The sequence below is a fragment of the Pezoporus occidentalis genome, unplaced genomic scaffold (assembly GCF_034315485.1).
Source record: "Pezoporus occidentalis ecotype Australia unplaced genomic scaffold, CSIRO_AGI_Poc_V1 ctg105, whole genome shotgun sequence".
NCBI lineage: Eukaryota > Metazoa > Chordata > Aves > Psittaciformes > Psittacidae > Pezoporus > Pezoporus occidentalis.
The window spans coordinates 2,123,277-2,142,874 of record NW_026912832.1 but is presented as its reverse complement, the minus strand read 5'-3'; the positions used below and the strand labels follow the sequence as shown (position 1 = coordinate 2,142,874).

Here is a 19,598-nt window from a genome sequence, read left to right as displayed (position 1 = left end):
GGCCAGGGTTGGCGCGGATTGCAGGTGTTGCAGCACTGGCCTAGGCCCGGTTGCCACCGCGTTGCCTCAGGACAGCCAGGCCCTCCCCACCCCTGCGTGCCCTCCTCGCGGGTGCCCCGGGCTCGGCGGCAGCTCGGATCCTGCACGGGGCTGCGGCGGAAAGGGACGTGTGTCCCTGTGTGTGTATGCATGTGTCTGTCGCCTGCCCCGGAACCCCCGGGCCAGGGGGGCGGCGGCGCGGCGGAGCGTGTTCCCGGAGGCGCGCTCCGATGCCGCCCGGCGCGCTGGGGCATTGTGGGTGCCTGGCTGCCGCCGATGCGGCTTTCGGCGGGTTCTGTTAAAATGGCGCCCTAAGGCGGCGGTGGCCGGTGCTGCCGGGTCCTTGCGCTGCTTAGCGGGAGGGGCGCGCTTCTTCTCCTCCCTTCCGCTGTCATCCCGCCGTGCCTCCGGCTGCGCAGCCCGCTCCCCCGCTACACACACCTCCTGCCTCCCGGGCGGCGATGGCGACCCCGGACCAAAAATCCCCCAACGTTTTGCTGCAGAACCTCTGCTGCCGCATCCTGGGCAAAAGCGAAGGTAACGGCTCTCTCGCGCCATTCCCTCCGCCAGCAGCCGATAAAGCTACCGGCAGCGGGGTGGGTGGAGGAGGGATGCGACGAGGAGGGTGTGCGAGCCCGGCGGGGAGAGGGGATGCCGGGGCGGGGGGACGCCGGTGACACCGAGAGAAGCTGTGCTGGCCCCGCCGGACCTGACCGGCCGCCAAGGGCGTCCCCCTCGTCCCCGTGGTTGTGGCCCGGCCCGTCGCGGCAGGGCTTGAGGAGGCGGGCTGGCAGCCCGGGCGATGCGCCCCGGGCCTCTGGGCGACTCTGCTGTTGGCGGGGTGGCAGCGGCAGCCTGAGCCTGACCTGCGGGCGGCTGGGGAGCGCTGTGGCGGCCCATGAGCGGCCCCGTCCCTCGGAGCGCATCGCGGGGTGATGATGGCGCTCCTGCCCTGTGGGGAACACGGCACCGCTCCCGCGGTGCTTGGGGCAAAAGGTGGCTCCTGTCCACGTTCAGGTGCCTTCGCCTTCCTCCGGTGTCTGCTCCAGTCGAAGCATTGCCATCCCCATGGTCCTCCACAGGTTCTCTGCATCTTGGTGGTTCTTTGATCCTCTAGCCAGGGAGTGAATCTCTTGCCTGTTTGCATAAGTTTCTATCTGTTGCAAACAAGGCAAACACTTTTTAGTCACAGCAGTCTGAGTTTGCAGTCAGAGGGTGGAAAGAAAGAGGTACATGGGCTAAGTCTCCTTTTTAAGTTGCTCTGTTTATAAGCATTGCTCACTAGACAATTTCATAAAATCAACCAGATTGGAAAAGACCTTTAAGATCCTCAAGCCCAACCATTCCCCAGCACTGCCAGCGCCACCACTAAACCATGTCGCTAAGGGTCTTGTCTACATGATTTGTGAATGCTTCTGGGGATGGTAACTCTACCCTGAGCAGCCTGTTCCAATACTAGACCACCCCTTGGGGAAGACATTGTTCCTCATCTCAAGTCTAAACCTTTCCTGGTGCATCTTGAGGCCATTTCCTCGTCCTGTCACTTTTACCTTCGGAGCAGAGACCAGCAACCTCCTGGCTCCATCCTCCTGTCATGTAGTTGTAGCCATAGCCATAGCTTTTGTTGTATGTATTTTCCTGTATCTACTTCTTCCTTATTAGTAATGGCTGAAAAGTTGTTTATGTGTTCTTTTCTTTATCCATGCCACTATTCTGGCAAGTCTCTTCTGTTACTTTTAGGTATTTCTGACAGCAGCTAATAATTCTAATAATTGACCTGTTTCAAAAAATTGGGTTTGAATTGACTAAGCCATGGTCTATGTGTGAGTTACTGCTATCTTAGAAGTCTAGAAAATGAGTGAGTGACAAGGTGAAAATATATACTTGTCATCTTTCAAATTTTGTTTCTGTCTGTTGGAGACAGTATCTCATAGACTCATACACCATCCTTGTCTCTAAATGGCACAGGTATTGGTATAATGGGTGAGCTACTTGTGGATAAAGAACTGGCTGAATGGGCAACATCCAAAGAGTCGCAGTTAATGTCCCAATGTTGAAATTGAGATCAGTAACAGATGGTCACTCTCAGGCATTTGTATTGGGACTGATGCTTGTCAGTGTCTTTATTAATGACATAATCTGATTGAGTGTACCCTCAGCAGGTTTGCAGATGACACCAAGCTGAGTGGTGCAGCTGCTGTTCTTAGGGAAGGGATGCGATCCAGCGGGACCTCGAAGGCTTGAGAGATGGGCCTGTGTGAACCTCACCAAGTTCAATAAGAACAAGTGCAAGGTCCTGCCCAGGACTGGGGCAGTCCCCAGTATCAGTATGGACTGGGGGATGAATGGATTGAGAGCAGCTTTGTAGAGAAGGACTTGGGGGTGTTGGTGGATGAAAAGCGGAACGTGAGCTAGCAATGTGTGCTTGCAGCCTAGAAAGCCAATTGTATCCTGACCTCCATAAAAAGAAGCATGCCCCTCAGGTCAAGAGAGGTGATTCTCCCCCTCTATTCTGTTCAGGTGAGACCCCACCTGGAGTAATGCATTCATCTTTGGGGCTACCAATACAAGAGATGCGGACCTACTCAAGCAAGTCCAGTGGAGGGCCGTGAAAATTATCAGAGGGCTGCAACACCTTTCCTATGAAGAAAGACTGAGACAATTTGGGTTGTTCAGCCTGGGAAAGAGAAGGCTTATTGAAGAGACCTTATTGTGGCTTTTCAGTACTTAGAGCTTAGAAGAATGACAGACTTTTTACCAAGGCCTTAAGTGACAGGACGTAGGGTAATAGTTTTAAACAGAAAGAAGTTATGTTTAGATTGGACATAATGAAGAATTTTTTTATGATGAAGATGGTAAAGCACTGGAAAAGGTCGCAAGATAAGTTGTGGATGCCCCATCCCTGGAAGGTCAGGTTAAACAGGGCTTTGAGCAACCTGATCTAGTGAAAGATACCCCTGCCCTTGGCAGGAGGGTTGTACTAGGTGGTCTTCAAACCCAAACCATTTTGTGGTTCTGTGGTTCATCTGAGAAGCTTGGAAGAGTAGGTAAAGAAGTTGCAAGCTCTTTCTCTTCCCTGAAATGTTGAGTTAGGACTCCTTCACAGAAACATTCTGTTGATAGGTGATCTTGCGGATCTTTTCCAACCTAAATTATTCTATGATCAACAGCTGTTGATTGCTGTGTTTTGTTTTCCGAAATCCATTCCCTCTCCATTTTATGTCTAAGTCTTCTGCAAGGCCATAGATTTCCCATTTCCAAAATTGTCAATCTGTAATAATTCTGTGACAGGAACTCCTGTTGTGAGATTTTATCAGGATGTGGTGTTTCTTTTATCTCCCCCATGTTAGGTAGCTTCTGAACTGTTTAATACCTCTTGTGTTTTTATGTAACCACACATTTCTTTTAGCGACCTGTCTAACTCTATATTAAAGGATATTTTATATTAGTTAGCCTACAGTTCTAAGGTACTATTATAGCTTCGCTTCTAATGCTGTTTCTTGCTTTTAACGTCCCTTGAAAACTTTTTTCTAATACAAGTGGTGTATGTTCTTACCTAAGAGCACTTCAGACTTTTTGTTACCAGAAATCTGAAATTATTGTGTTAGTTCTGCCTACAAAAAGAAAGAAAAAAAAAAAAAAGGCTTGTTTTATTGAAGTAGTGGAGGCCTCTGTGAGGACATTATTCTATGTTGCGTAATCTTTTCGAGACTCTTGGATTTGAAAGGGGTTGGAATTTAAACTCAGTCTAAGCTTGTTTCTAGGTATTGAGTATCTTGTCTATGTCTGTGGTACTTACAAAAGTCAAACAGAGCATGCGAATAGAAACAGAAACCTCTGTGATTATCAGTCAAGGTATGAGTATTGAGGAGAGGTGGTTCACTTCTACTGACTTTGGATCTAGCCTTTTTTTTGAAGCCATGGTTTCTATACATCTGTCTCTTCTGACTGGAATAAGAAGTTTATTTGCAAGCAACATGTATGAAAGCATGCAAGCAAACTGATTTTTGTGATTTTTGCTTTTTTAAACCCTTTCCTGTATGATTCTACTAATGTGACTAAAATCTCTTGCATGTGTGACTGATGAAAAGTGAAATTTTGCCCAACATCACGGTAAGCTGTAGTCCACTACACCTGTTCACTTGTGGGTTGTCTGAAGACTTCTTTGAAGTAAAAAACTTCAAAACCAACCTCAAAACGCATAGTGTGGGTTGTCTGCCACATTTACCATCACACACATGTTTTTATGCCTGTGACAGGTTGGAAGCCCATCCTTACTCTGCTCTGTATTTGTGTGTTACAGTCAGAGGGACTCTAGCACTGAAGGCTCACTGTTCTAACATTACTTCTCTTGAAGATCAACTGCAGTATGCATGTTAGTTTGTTGTTAGCTCAGCTATTGATTTGAGCGCATAGTGACTGGTGAATCAAAAAGTGTACGTGACGAGTCTCAGCTGAAAGGCCTGTATGGTGATTGTTGTGTCTGTGTCCATCCCCAACCCCCCTTGTTTCTATGTCCAAGTAATGATTAAAGAAAAAGGAATTTTGTTAGTACCAGCATCCTCTGTGTGGAGATAGATGGACATATTCCTCAGTGGTAAGGAAACCACCAGACAAGTTATTTAGCATCTTACTGTTCTTCAGGCTTGTAGCTGTAATTTCCTTTCCGCACAGGATAAGATTGAAGTATAGTATTTGGTGTGGCTAGTGGTCTATGTGCAGCTTCTCTCCTCCTTGTGTACTGATGAAGTTAGGCAGCTTTGTATATACTCATTCTCTTTTTTTGAAGCAAACTTTACAAGTTGCAGTTTAGTTTTTGGTAAGTAATTTATGGTGTTTATAGTTACTTCTATAGAATTTAGGGGAAAAAAGCTTTGATAGTTGAGATATCTTTAAATTTAGTAGAGAAATTTCTAGTAAAAAATTGTAACAAGAAGCTGAAGCTAGGTGCAAAGAGTCATCTTTAACCATTTGCATAGTTAGCCTGCTGTGAATGTCTTGAAATCCTAGCTTTTGATACCTTCCTGGAATAAGTGTTCTAGTTAAATAGAGTTGGGTGAAGTGTAATGGGTAAGTAATAGAAAGGAGTTGAGATTTGACAATCTAATGGTTCTTCCTACCTGCACGTTCCCTGAACTTGTACTTCAGAATGTTTGTTCTACTTAGCTATGTTCCTTCTCAGCACTTCATTACGTTTGTGAGGATGTTATGGCTTCAGAAAGAGCTGAAGGAGTTCGTTTATGTAATGCCTGCATCATAATAGTGCACTTAGAGCTAATGTGGTTTGAGTGGTCTTAACGCTGCATCCATGTCTGCATTCTGCAATCCCATGCCTGAACTCCTCTGTAAACCCAGCAGACAGCAGGCTCCATCAAGGATTCTTTCATTTCTGCCCATGATGACCTTAGGGGGCCTTCCAACAACATAAATATTGTTAAAAATTTATGTTGAAGTGAATTTGTGCTATTTTGGAATGTGACTGCAGAGGCTCCCAGTGGTGGAGCTATCCTCTCTCCCTATTACTTCTTTTCTGAGACCATACAATAGGTTGATGGCTTGTTTTGTTTCCCGAGTCAGTCAGCTGCACAGGTCTAGTAACTGATTTTTTGCTAGCAGCTGTGCCTCTGAGAAACTCATTACAGGGTCTGCTATGTGGAAGAATTCTATTTAAAATAATGGTAATAAAAAAATCTACCTCAAATGTAGGTTGTTTTTATTTTTATTTTTTGGTACAACTAAGGTGTGAAAGCTCTCTGCTCCTGTCCTTTAGCCATTTCTCTAGTAGAGACTTAAAGCTAATTTCCCGTGATGCCCACTGCAATTACTTGGGCATCTCTGCACTCTGCGGTTGGAGCCCTTGGTGACTTCTTTGTTCCGCATGTCCTCACAGTGTCTATGAACTAGTGTACTAGTCTCATATTATCAATCTTTCTGTGTTTATCCAGGCTATCCACCTCACTTTTACATTAATACCTGATCTTGCAGAGTGCTTGCCTGCCTGTGCAGTAATTTTTATGATTTTAATTTTTTTTTTTCCTTATTCATAGACTGCAGCAGTTCTACAGGGTTGCATGCCCCTCTCTGTGAATTTAAACCTTCTGACAAAAAGCTGAGTGGAAGAAGAGATAATGGAGAGAGTTTGGTAATCTTTGAGGGCTTTCAAGAATGAAAGTGATTACTGATTCTTTAAAATTGTCCTATAGTTTAGAAATAATGCTTACAGACAAATTAGCCAAAGTCTTCTTTCAGTGAAAGAAGGTTCCTTTCAACAATCATAACACATTAATGTTTTGAAACACTATCTCAATTGCCACTTAGGTTTTCAGGGGTATTACTGTTTTCCTCTGGAAACTTCCATAGCCAATGGCATTGAAAGAAAGGTATAAGACTGTAAAGTGAATTTCAGTTCACTTCCTAAAATTATAGGTGAAGTTAGAAGTTTCTTTTTAGCAGATGACTTGTTGAATTTTAGCATTTCCTCTCGAATACTGGCTTCTTGGAAAGTATACTGGTCAATTGTCTTTAACTTTTCCTTTAGACTTGGTCTTTTGTCCTTTTTCTCCTTGCTTTCTCTAAAACCAAATTCTTCATGTGCATCACTTCCATATTTTTTGCATGTGATACACTTGTATCTTCTGCAGCTTTAAAATGCCATTACCTGTCTTTTGAAGTAGTTGAGTTTTAATACTGCATTGTTTGTAGGAAAGTTTGAATGGCTGGGTGGGGTATAGCTCTTTGAATTATTGATAGATTGTTCTGCTCAAACCAGAGGGGTTTGAAAAGTTGTTTCTTTTGTTTGGATTTGTTTTAGTGATTCACAAGTGCAATTTCTTTGTTCAGCTCTATGGCTGCTTTCCAGTATCATTAATTCTGTATACATGTGTGTATTACTTAAGGGATATAGTCTGAGGAGAAGTGACTGCTTCTGTCTGCATTCACTGCTCTGATCAGACCTCTGGAAAACAACTTATGATGTGTGTTTTTCTGCCCTTTAGCTTGCAAACAGCTTAATCAGTTTCATGCATCAGATATGTTGAGCCTGCTGTTACTTAATAAGAATCATGCCATAATCACTTTTTTGATGAAGAAGGATATACATGTACATAGATAGGTGTGTATTTTAAGCCCATCTGTTGTCATAATGGTTGCTCTTTGAGGATACAAGCAGTTAAATGTATCTATTAGTAATAAACTATATGAATTTTTATTTTACTGACAGATATCCATATTAAGCTAGTTATGTTTAATCACTTTAGGTACTGAAGTTATTTTACAGACTCTTAAGAAATAATCTGCTGAAGAAACTCTCACAGCAGGGAGTTCTGTTTATAAAAGAGAAGCTGGACTTGAGATGAATAAAACATGAAAATCTGAATAAAATACAAAACCCAGTCTTGCTACCAAGCTACTGAATTGCCAGTGCAAATCTGTATGTATAAAGAGCAGATAAGTTTGTACCATATTGGTAGTAATGTAACAGGTTTAATAATCAGGATTTATTTTTTTTTAATGGAACTGTAGTCTCAGCTAGAGATATAATGCTCCATTCCTGGCAGTGTTCAAGGCCAGGTTGGACAGAGCCTTGGGTGACATGGCCTAGTGGAAGGTGTCCCTGCCCGTGGGAGGGGGGTTGGAGCTAGATGATCTTAGGGTCCTTTCCAGCCCTAACCAACCCTAACCATTCTATGGTTCTGTGTGTGTGACTTGTTAGGACAGTATGGAAAAGACTACACTAAGTTTCTGTGCTTTAACTAGTCTTGCTGTGGTTGGTGTTGAAATGGAAGGTTTTATGTATCTTAAAACTTACCCATTACATGAAAAACCCCTGCTACTTACTATTAATAATGTCTCTGTTGTGTTTTTTTTAATTAGATTAAGGACTTATGTTTAAATATTCAAGGTTTCTGTCCAGAAACTTTCATGTGGTTTTGTTTTGTTTTGTTTTCTTGTCTCTCAATCTTGCTATCACCATTCCCTTATACTACAGGACTAGAAGCACAGGTAGTCTTCTAAAAGCTGTAGTGTCAGAGGCAGGCAAATTGGAAAATATGCAAATGATAAAGTCTGTGATTTTCTTCTGTTATTTTGAGGTAAATTCCTATTCCAACACCATAAAAAAAAAACAAACCAAAACCAAATACAAAACAAACAAAAAAAATACCCAAACAAAAAACCCATACAACACTTCCCCCCCCCAAAAAAAAAAAAAAAAAAAACCACCCAAACTTGTGGCTGTCTTTCTGAGTCAGTTCTTCTGGAAAAATGAAATTCCAGAGAATCCCTAGAGACTTTGTACACATCTTTGCTGGATTTTGTAATTAACTCATCAGGTGACTAAAGACAGTAAATCCCCTTCATTCTTATTGTTTGAATCTTGGTTCATGTGAATTTAATCTAAACCCTGTTGTGGTTTCACCCGGCAGGCAGCTAAATGCTATACTGCCGTTTCCTTGCTCCCTGTTCCCCTGCCTGGTGGAATGTGGGAGAGAACTGGGATAGGAAAAAGGGAGTATGGTTTGAGATAAAGACTGTTTAATAGGACAGAAAAGGAAGGGAAAATAATAATAATAGTGATAAAAGAATTACAATATACAAAACAAGTGATACACAGTGCAATTGCTCACCACCTGCTGACTGATGCCAGCCAGTCCCTGAGCAGCAGCCCTCAGCCAGCTTGCTTTGTTTATATGCTGAGCATGATGCCACATGGTCTGGGATATCCTCTGAGTCAGTTGGGGTCAGCTGTCCTGGCTGTGTCCCCTCCAAACTTCTTTGCACCCCAGTCTGCTCAATGGTGAGGTGAGAAGCAGAAAAGGCCTTGACTCTGTGTAGGCACTGCTCAGCAGCAACTAAAACATCTGTTTTATCAACATTATTATCACCATAAATCCAAAACACAGCAGTGTACCAGCTACTAGGAAGAAAATTAACTCTATCCCATCCAAACCCAAAGCAACCCCAAAAAACACAGGAACAACAGAGGGGAAACATAGCACTTGAATCTTTTGAAACACAGGAAACAGTTTGCTTAGAAACCACATAACTTAAAAAAACAAACATAAAACATACAGCATTGCTTACATGGAAAATTGTGCACTATCCCTCAGTGTAAATAGACAAAATGTAATGCTCTGATTTTTAATTTTTTCACCAAGCATTAAGCTTACTGATAATCACAGTATGTATCATAGCATATACAAGTTAGCAGAAGCATCTGAATAATGCTCAATTGTCCAGAGATTTTTGTTAATCCAACTATTTATTTTCTTATTCAACACTCATTAAGATAAACATACTGTGATAAAATGCAAGATCCTAAACATGTAGCAGACAAGTCCATTCAGTAAAGTGAAATATGTCTTTATTTCCTGTAGATTTATGTTGTAGTTCTTCAGTAAACCCTCAGCATTCCTGAGCTGTAGTACTGTTAGCCTGTACTTTCATTTGCTGTAGTTCTCTTCAGAAATGCCTCTTCCCTCATTCTCTACATCTCTGTTCCTTTGTGTTCACTGCTCTGGGCAGGTACTTGATATTGCTAATTCTGTGCAGGCAAACAAGAGGGAATAATTAACCACTGAGATTTACAGCATTCTCTTCCCCAGGTTTGGATGTTTGTTCTACCAGTCCCCAGTGTTTATGAAACGTGTTTGACTTGATACCCTTGAGACCTCTGTCAAATTCATTTAAGGAAATCAAACCAAAAAAGTTCAAGGGCAATCCCTTAGGGGCAGAGTGGTGCAGGTGGACATAGAGTTTAATTTCAGAATACACTTTTCTTTAAAATACCAGGGTAACGTATCTAATGAGTGAGGAAGAACTGTAGGAGGCAATTCCTGTGGCTTTGTTGTGGCTGGGTCTGTGTGGTTGTTGTTTTGAGCTTTTTGAAGACAACATCTGTTTATGGGGTTGTTTTTTTTTTACTGCTTCCTACTCTTAAGTTTTTCCTATAACTTGTATTGGAGTAGTTTATTTGGATCCATTCTTACCTGCTTTTTAGTGGATAATCAGTGAGAGATTTTATTTAACCTAGGTACATTTCATAACTTATGAAGTGCTTTGATATCAACCCTTGATCCTTCACCAGGCTTCAGTTCATCATAGATGCTTGACCTGGAGCTCTTTTAGCAATTTTGTGTTTTATTTGTAGCCCCTGTTAAGTCGCTGTAACAACATCCCAAAAATCTCTAAGTTACTAGAAAAGCCTAGCCCTTGCCTAACTGCTGCTTTGTGCACAGCTATGGGATTAATAAAAGATAAAACTTATATTACTGTTTGGGATTATGTAACTCCAGTATTTGACTTTAATTGCCATTGCAGAATACTTTCTGAAATCCTGAGGAGCTCTGTTATGATGTGCATTATACTTAAGAACTACTCAGAAACACTTCCTCATACTTAACTCTGCCCACCTTGTCATCAATTTACACTATAAATAGCTGGACTATTTAATTATTTTGTACGTATATTTTCAAGTCCTTATTGTAAATGAAAGGCTGCTTTGTCTAACAGTAGAACTATTCTTTCTGGGAGGCATTTAAGTCATGCAGATTTGTGACCTTGCAGTAGATTGGATATTGTCATTTTCTCCTCTGAAAGTGGAATGATACCCTTGCTTCTTTTGTAGGCCAGTATTGTCAAATACTGTTAAATATTAATGATTCTGTCTGAGCAGACTTTTTCCGTGATTGTGTGAAGTACTGCTTTAAGTGAACTGGTTAATGTTTGCTGGTCTACAGTTGTATTCTAATAGTTTAGGATCAGTGAGGTGGCATTTATATCACAAGATAGTAGAAAAATGGGCATTCAAAAAGGATGTAGCACATTCTGATTTCAGATTTCTCCTTTCCATAAATTCCTGGAGATTTTAATGCATTTAATAAATAATTGACTCCTAGTTTCTCCCAGGTGATTTTGGTTTTCAATTGTAAATATTATTTAACTTAAGATGATTCAATACTTTAACTATTTCTGCTTCTAGTGGACCTTTACTTACACAGTTTTTCTGTTCATTTTGTCCAGATCAGCATCCTTGCTTTTTCCTTAGCTTGAACCATTGCTGCGTTACTTTACAATTTTCTCTGAAAGTTAACTGTTTAACTGGCTGATATAAAACATGCAAGGAGTCTGATACCTTTGTTGTATACAAAACAGACTTAATATGCAGAATTGCTTAGGTGCTTGTTTTGTTGGTTGTTTTTTGTTTTTGTTTTTCTGAAATCACGAAATTTAAAGATCCAAGTAGCTGATGCAGCTCATTTACACTTTTTCTTATGTACCTTTCCTCTGATGTTATTACAGTTATTCCTATATGAGAATAGAAATTTATCTGATATTTTGCAAGGACACTTAACATATCTTTGGGGTTATCATTTGATTGTTTTTTCTCAGGCCAATAAATGGCAACATGACTATGCTGTAGAGGCATTAATACTAAGCTGGCCTTATCTCAGTGTTACCAGGCTGTTAATCTTCCCAGAAAGCAGAGATATTTGCATTAAAACAATGCTGTTCGGCAACAATATTAAAGATAGAATTATTGCATAAGGAAGGAGCAGTGGAGGGAGATTGCTGCTTCATGACCTCTACATTAGTATCTATTGTGTACCTCTGAGCTAGCTTTGATCCTAAGCAGTGAAACCATATAAACTGTTTTAAAACCAAACCTGAAAACAACACACAAACTGGTAAAGCCACTGTTGTGAATGTAAGGAAAGATCTGTCAGTTTGGGTGCCTGGTAAGAGAGTGTGCCTGGTGAACCTGGCTATGTTGTTCCTGTATGTGAGCTGAATTGTGAGTTTTTTTTCCAAGTGCCTGCAGCATTTCAGTCTGTGGGAAAGAGCAAAGCCAGTTTAAGTGTGCTGATACTGTCCAAGAACTGGGTAGGGCTAAGTGTCTTTTCCTTCAGGACAGAAGAGGAAAGGCTTATTCACAAATTTAAGTGCAGTTATTTTGCAGAGTGTATTATAGTATTGATAATACATTCGTGCGTAAGCTGGACTTTGCTGCCCTCTGGTTAAAAGTGTGTTTAAGGATTATAGCATAATATTATCTGATCTAAGCATTTATGCCACGTTCAGCCATAGCAACATAATCTCATGTCTAACTTTTTAAAAATTTAATAGAACATTAACCCTCTGCTTAACTGAAATGAAAGAGTTTTCCTTTTTTTCTTTTTTCTTTCAGCTGATGCAGCCCAACAATTTCAGTATGCTGTGAGAGTTATTGGAAGCAACTTTGCTCCCACTGTTGAGCGGGATGAATTTCTTGTAGCAGAGAAAATCAAGAAAGAACGTGAGTGCATCTTTGTTTCTTTCTTAGACGTAGGAATGGAAGTTCTTCAAGAAGTTAATCTGATCAGTTTGTTCCTCTGAAAATGGGACAGCTCTACCTCACAGACAGTTATCTGGTCTGTTATTAATGCTCACTCCCTGAAAATCTCATTATGGAAATTCCATTAATTCCCCAGTGAGCTTTCCTGATCGGCTATTTGTATTCACAGCTAGATTTTTCTGAATGCTCAGTTTAGACTTCCCTTCCTGCAATTTACTTTGTATCTTAGTTACCATGAAAGTAAACAATTAATATTGCACTCATTTCCCTTTAATAATATTCAGACGTTATGAATTTGTAGTTCTTCTTAGAAGACTGATATTTTAGTGATGCGCACTTTATAAATACTACACTTTTGGCACAATTAACTTCAAGAGCATCTGTGTGAAAGTTGCTGAATGAGCATCCTGGGAATTGATGGAATTGTTCATGTGATTTGCCGGATATTTCTTGCCTTTAGCTTCTCTACAAGTTTTCTGCAACCACCTTCTCAAACCAAAACATTAGACCCTGACAGTGTAAGTTACATCGCAGTTACATTCCATTGTATTCTGTGCTGCTCTGAGTCACGTGTTGCGATGTGTGAATCCAATGGCGATGTGATGCATTCTTCTTGAAAAGCCAAATAGCCAAATACTGCTTTCAGCAGATCATCTGCTCTACAGTAGAATGTCCAGAAACAATTAATTGGAGTATGCTAATTAAACTAAAGCATCATATTTGAGCTTTGAAAGTTCAGTCAGGGAGGCTGAATTAGGATAACTGAAGTCAGTGGTTCTAGATGTTTTAAAGTACATGTGTATTTTTCAGTAACACAGAGCTTCCATGACTTGCTGATAGACAGATAAGCCCATTAGAATTTCTCTAGATGCAACTTCAAAAGACCAAAATCTACAGTGTACACTTTCTGCATGAGTTTCTACATGCTTTGGCTAATACTAAACAACACAGCATATGTTCTTTGACCCTATTGCCAGGAGTTTTGAAGAGTGATATCTACCTCATCTTCCTTTTCCTCAACTTCAGTTTGTAGGCTGATGTTAGTAGTCATGTAACAAGTGGCTGGGTATATCATTCTAATTTTACAATTATTCTGGAGTTCTTGTGCAGGAATTTGCCAGATGCATGCCACATATTTGGCAGTGTCCTTAGCAGTGGCTTTTGATGCTGATTAACACTTTAACAGCATTTCTTTTATTAAGGTTTCTTCACATGTTTTTGGTTTTTTCGTGTTTTTTTTTTTTTAAACATGGCTCTGATGTGGCATGACTTTTCTGAAGGCATCTTAATGTTTGAAGGTGTTTTCCTCTGAGCAAAGACTACTGTTACTTAACTGGTAGTGATTGAGACTGTTATTTTTCTTAATACATAAAAGTTATGTGGCCTTGGAATTCTGTTTGACTGAGCAAGTGGCACTACTACTTTTGTTTCTTTCTTTTATTGCTTAAAATAGGAACAATTACATTTACTTTTGTGAAGGGCATGATGGCATTCTTTAACCTGTTTAAGCAGGCTCTTACCTGCTTTCAGTTGTGTTGTAATTCCCTAAGCCTACAGAATGGCAGACTAGACTTCAAAGGGGCACTTACTTAGAAAGTGGATATTTTGACTGCTTAAAGAAAAACAGGCACTTTCATTGCATCACTTTTGATGTAAGAATTTTCAGGGCTGGAATGCAGATAACATGAAAACAGGCAAAACTGTAGAAGTCAACAGAGCGAAACAATTAAGCATCATTAAGCTTTCCTGGGTACGTTTTCCAATTTGCCACAAATGTATAATTTCAGACATGAGTATTACATGTCTTTCAAATTTTTAATTTATATTTCTTTTTTTCTTAATAGTTGTGCGACAAAGAAGGGAAGCAGATGCTGCTTTGTTTTCAGAACTCTACAGAAAGCTCGGTACACAGGTACAATAATAAATGTATATAAAGTAAAAAAACTGAAAGCACACACATGCATCTTTCTGATGTTATAGAGTTGTTTTGGAGAGTGTTCAGGTCTCTAACAATATTTTTACTCTGAGAATAGTTGAATACTGGAACAGATTGCCCAGGAAAGCTGTGGAGTCTTAATCCTTGAAGACAGTCAAAACTTGACTGGACACAGTCATGGGCAGTCTGCTGTAGAAATCCTGTTTTGAGCAGAGGAGTTGGACAAGATGATCTTCAAATTGTAATTTGTGTGAAAAAGTTTGCTTTTTGCAGATGTGAGGGGTTTTTGTTTTATTTGTTTGGTTGGTTGTTGGTTGGTTTGTTTTTTTTTCTTTTTTACTATGAGCTGTTTGCTGTTAATTAGAAATCGGTTTGGAAAAGAATAAAGACCATAGTTGGAGGCCAGTTACACAAAGGGGCATTTCATATAAAGAAAGGAACTCTGGAAAAATAGAAGTGTTCATTTTATATGTAAAACTGATGAATTGCTCTTCGTATTTAGGAGAAATGTTTTTCTGTGTTCTGTTTTTTATTCCATAATTTATGTATAGATCATGGCTGAGTTTTACAGGATAATACTAAGATTTTAAGGTCACAAGAAGGTGATTCTGTAGAGAGTATGACCAGTCAGAACTAGTCAGAAGTTCTGCCCCTCATCTGTACTTAACTTACCCATTAGTTTGTTAGTGCTTGGAGCTAAAGTCACTCTGTTAACTCTTCCTGGTTTCATTATCCTGTATGTTTGTGTATTATTTGCGTTGTTTTGTATAAGTGAAACAAGTGTCACTGGCTTGCAGACACCTGTTTCGATGACCTCAGTCACTGGTTTCAGCCTCCTGCATGTATTATACTGATCTTGCTCATTTAGTACAGATTTTCTGTAGTGTGTTTCTTTAGCTTATATAATGCATCACCAGACTGTTCCATTTAGCAAGCAGCGCACCTGCAGAGCATGATGGCTGTAAACTTTGGAAAAAAAATGCATTATCTGTGTTGTTATCAGTTTGGTTACTCCTCCGAATGTAAATCAAGCTTACATCAGCTATCTCTTCATATTTTGCTGTCATCTTAAATGCTTGAGGTCCTTCTAACTTCTGCTGGTTTTGTTTTTGGTTTGGTTTGGGTTTTTTTGTTTTCCTCTGTGCTAGCATTTTGTGTACATGAAATGCTATCATCTGAATAATGCCTTCTTTAAAATTCTCTGTTTCATTCTACCAATTACTGTTTAATCTGCTCTTAAGTTTATTACTACCAGTGGACAAACATTTCCTCATGAGCTTAAGGAAGGGCACAGAAGGAATATGTCTTCAGAATCAGTAAGGCTTTTTCTTTCTCCAGCAATTCTCTTGAAAGCAGCTAGGAGAAAGAAAAAAGCTAGTGTGAATCTGTTTTAACTTTATTTCATCCATTACTCTGAAGGGAAAAGGAGGTCAGTGCTTTATTTTAGCGGCAGCTTGCCAGTTGAGCAAACCGTGCTTTTTGAGGCGCTTAAACTCATTCTGTCCTGGCCAGTAGAGGCAGCAGTAATGTTGCTGCTCCTTCTTCGCTAGTTGTTAATGAGTTGCTGAGTTAGTTATTTGTGACAGATGCAATACCTCTGCTTCTTGCTTGTTGTTGAGATCAAAGCAGGAGATACTAGACTTCTGCTCAACATAATAGTAAAAATGTCTCCTTCTACTCTTATGTAACAATATGGAGCTTTGGTAGGTTTGATTGGTGTGCTGTGTCCCAAGAAAGAAATGTTCTGTGGCCAAAAGGTCGTATGCTATGTAATATATACATATAAAATGTGTAATCTGCAGAGAAACAGGAAAAATAGAACAGGGTGAGAATGAAAATGTGCCTTTTGCAAGACTGATAGCACTGAGCTGCATTGCTTCATAAAGGATAGAGTCTTTGTTGAATCTCGGTATGACTGAAGTTTCCCTTATATTTGGTATTGCTTAGTATTCAGACCATAGCCTGATCAACATTGTGAGGGAGCTTGTATGAATTTCTTTTGACTTACTTCAATATGTAATGTCCATTATGAGGTTCTATGTCACTGATCAATTCAGATGCAGGTGTTGGTGTCACAGAAGTGCTGAGTAAAATATCTAGAAATATATGCATATCTAAAATAAAACATACTATTATTTGCTATAACTTTTCTTCAAAGCATTCTCTTTGTAGCTTGAGCTTTAGCATTGTTCTGTCTTCTCCTGGTAAGCTTGCTGCTGAGATCTAAAGCTGCTGAGAGTGTTGTTCTGACAGTCTGTAGGTATCTATTTGTTTACTTAAAGACTATTGTGTACTGCTCAACTTTCATTTTAGCCAGTGTCTCTATCTTAAGGTGTTAAAATTTTGGTAGCTCTCTTTAAGTTTATTCATCAGTTATATTTATTACCATTTAAAGTAGTACAGATTGAAACCCTCAAACTTGTAAAGCCTCCCTGTAAAGGAGACTGAAGGGGAAAATCTCCACTGACAGACAGACATTTATTTGCTAAAAATTGAACTCAGAGCTTTCCTTCTTCGCTTTTAGACTAGCATCCACATCTGAGATGATTTAAATGCTAAGAGTGTGTGGGAATGCTGGTAAAACCTTAACTGTATGTAAACCTCTTCCTTAGTAGGTATGAATTGGTAGATTAGTAGCTATGAATTTTAAATTGAGTGTACTTGCTGACCTTGGAGCAGGTGAGAGTTCATAGTTTGAACACAGTGGAGAAATTAGCAATACAGAGACTGCACTGCACATCTGTTTATTCAAGAATATGGCTCTGACTTGGTCTTATTTGTGTAGCAAATCTATATATATATATATATATATATATATACATACATCTTAGTGGGCTGGATAATAAAAATTTAAAAAGAAACATTATTAGTCAGTAAACCAAACTTTTCTGTTCATCTTTTTTTCCAAGGGCATTTTGAAAAACAAATGGTCAATACTCTACCTCCTGCTTAGCCTTAGTGAAGATCCACGTAAGCAGTCTAACAAGGTAGGTGAAGAGAGCTTTGTTACTTCTGCAAAACAGTAATGTATGTCACTTATTTTAGATGTCATTAAGAATCACTATATAGACTTAACCAGAGCCTCAGCTTGTGGTTGTAGTGTTTGTCTATGAGGCGTAAACTCTTGAAAAAACTGTCTGTAATTTTTCTGTGCCTTTTTTTTTAATACTAAGCAAATGTAAGTATATGAGTTGCCCAACATTTGTAGCTGATGATGTGACTCTTAGATGCATGGGGTATTTTTGTTTGCTTTCTGCATGGTGATATAATGTCTGCTCACATGCTAATGAGTTTGAAATGGAGTAGGAAGAGCAAAATTCCTCCTTTGGTTGCAGCTCTTCTAGCACCGAACTACTTTTTGCATCTATTGCTAGTGACAGTTTGTAGGCAGAAGTAAGCTGTATTGCTAAAAGTACTTTTGCTCACTGTAAGAAACTTGCTTTTTTTCCTCATTATAGTTGTAACAGATTTTTCTCTGCATAAACATGGTCTTCAGTTATATTCTGCGTTCTTGAATATTACACTCCTGTTAACTGAAGACATGACTTAAATCAACTCAAATCTTCTTTCTTTTCATTCCTCACTTTTCAAAACTTTCCCTTTCCAGGTATCAAGTTATGCCACACTTTTTGCTCAAGCATTGCCACGGGATGCTCACTCGACCCCTTATTACTATGCCAGGCCTCAAAGCCTTCCATTGAATTACCAAGACCGCAGTGCTCAGTCTGCCCAGAGTTCCTGCAGCATGGGGAGCAGTGGGATCAGCAGCATCAGCCTGTATGCCCTGAATGGGCCAACACCAACTCCACAATCACTCCTCCCAGGGTAAATTACTGTTTTACCTTACAAATAGGTTTGGAGAAGATGAGAGATGATCTCTTCTTGGTGTTTTTTTTAGTTTTGCCCTTTTTTTGCCCCCCCCCCCCCTTTATATGCTATTGGAATTTCCACTGTAGGTGTATTGGAACTGAATTCCTTACCTGAGTGGTTCTGAATATCAGGTGCTCTTATATGACTATGCCAAGCCATAGATGGCTGGCCAAGTGTATCTGTTCTAAAACTTAATCACAACTATCTGCTGAACAGCTGATATTTTATTGGATTCACGCATTTGGATTCTAGTGCCAAGTACTGTGCCAAGTACTTTTCCAAGAATTTCTCCATTCTCTGAAACCCTTTAAAAGTAGTCTATCTTCTGTAAGCACATTGGATTTAGGGTCCTTGTTCAAGTTCCTTTTACAAAGCGTTCCTCAGCCAGTGTCAAATTAGTAGATTTAGCATCCTTCATTTTTGAATGGGTGGCCTTTCTTACATGGTCTGATTTTCTTTTAAGCGTGTTAACAGTAGGTTGAGCAGTCTTGCATCTTGAGTGAACTGTTGTTTTTTTTTTGAGGGTTTGTTTGTTTTGTGTTGCTTTGTTTATTTTTTTGTTAAGAGTAAAAAAATTGTGCAAGAGTTGATTTTAAAAGAACTGCCTATTAGAAAAAAATATCCTAAACCACATTCTGTTCAGCAGTGGTCTGGTCATGCCAAAGTGAATCTACATTTGGAGCTGAAACATTCAAATAGCAAATAGTTCAGATTTTTGATATGTAAAAGCTGGCTATTTTAAGCCAGAAGATGACTATGTGAGTATTGACCTTGTTAAATAAGCTAATACAAAGTAATGTGCTCAAAATCTGGGCCCCTCTTGTGCCATTGGATATTGCGTTATATTACCCCTACAGCTGTACAAAGCCTGACAGAGGTACACTGCACACACTATCTTCCATGGTATGAAAATGAACACACATTTTAGTGTGTGAGAGGGAGTGGTTCAACAGTGATTCTGTAGTATGGGCCTGGAACATTGTCTCATAAAGGTTGAGCATGGAAAAATGAACAAAATATTATTAAGAAAGTACAATAGCTTTATTTTGAGTTGAAGATACTACTTTTTTTTTTTGGTAATACACTGTATTTGTCATGATTTATTGGATTCATATTGTAGAAATATTTAGAAATGTAGAAAAATTCATATTGTGGAAATAATAAGTGCTGACACAACTGGATTGTATTGTTATTAATATGTTTTACAATACAAATTGTTATTGGGCTTTGTCAGTGCTAGGTGTGTATGCTGTATCTTAGATATATGAGTAGAGGATATCTTTAAACTCAGAATAATAGGGGGGGAGGACTATGTCCCTCAACTGAATGAGGAACTGGTAGACCAGATTAGTAAGCAAAAGGTGCAGTGTGATGTAGTCAAGAGAGACCTTGAAACCAACAAAACAGGGCAGAAGTGGGTCC

The 19,598-nt window shown here is 39.7% G+C and overlaps 1 protein-coding gene across 1 annotated transcript in view; it reads left to right on the top strand.

Moving 5' to 3' along the window:
* The first annotated feature begins 250 nt into the window (after window positions 1–250).
* TUBGCP3 (tubulin gamma complex component 3) overlaps window positions 251–19,598 on the top strand; it is a 51,951-nt gene continuing 32,603 nt past the window's right edge. Inside the window, exons 1-5 of the mRNA XM_062619578.1 lie at window positions 251–576; window positions 12,224–12,331; window positions 14,215–14,282; window positions 17,216–17,293; window positions 17,914–18,131. Of these exons, the coding sequence (XP_062475562.1) occupies window positions 501–576; window positions 12,224–12,331; window positions 14,215–14,282; window positions 17,216–17,293; window positions 17,914–18,131 (548 nt within the window). The 5' untranslated portion in view covers window positions 251–500. The remainder of the gene's footprint in view (window positions 577–12,223; window positions 12,332–14,214; window positions 14,283–17,215; window positions 17,294–17,913; window positions 18,132–19,598) is intronic.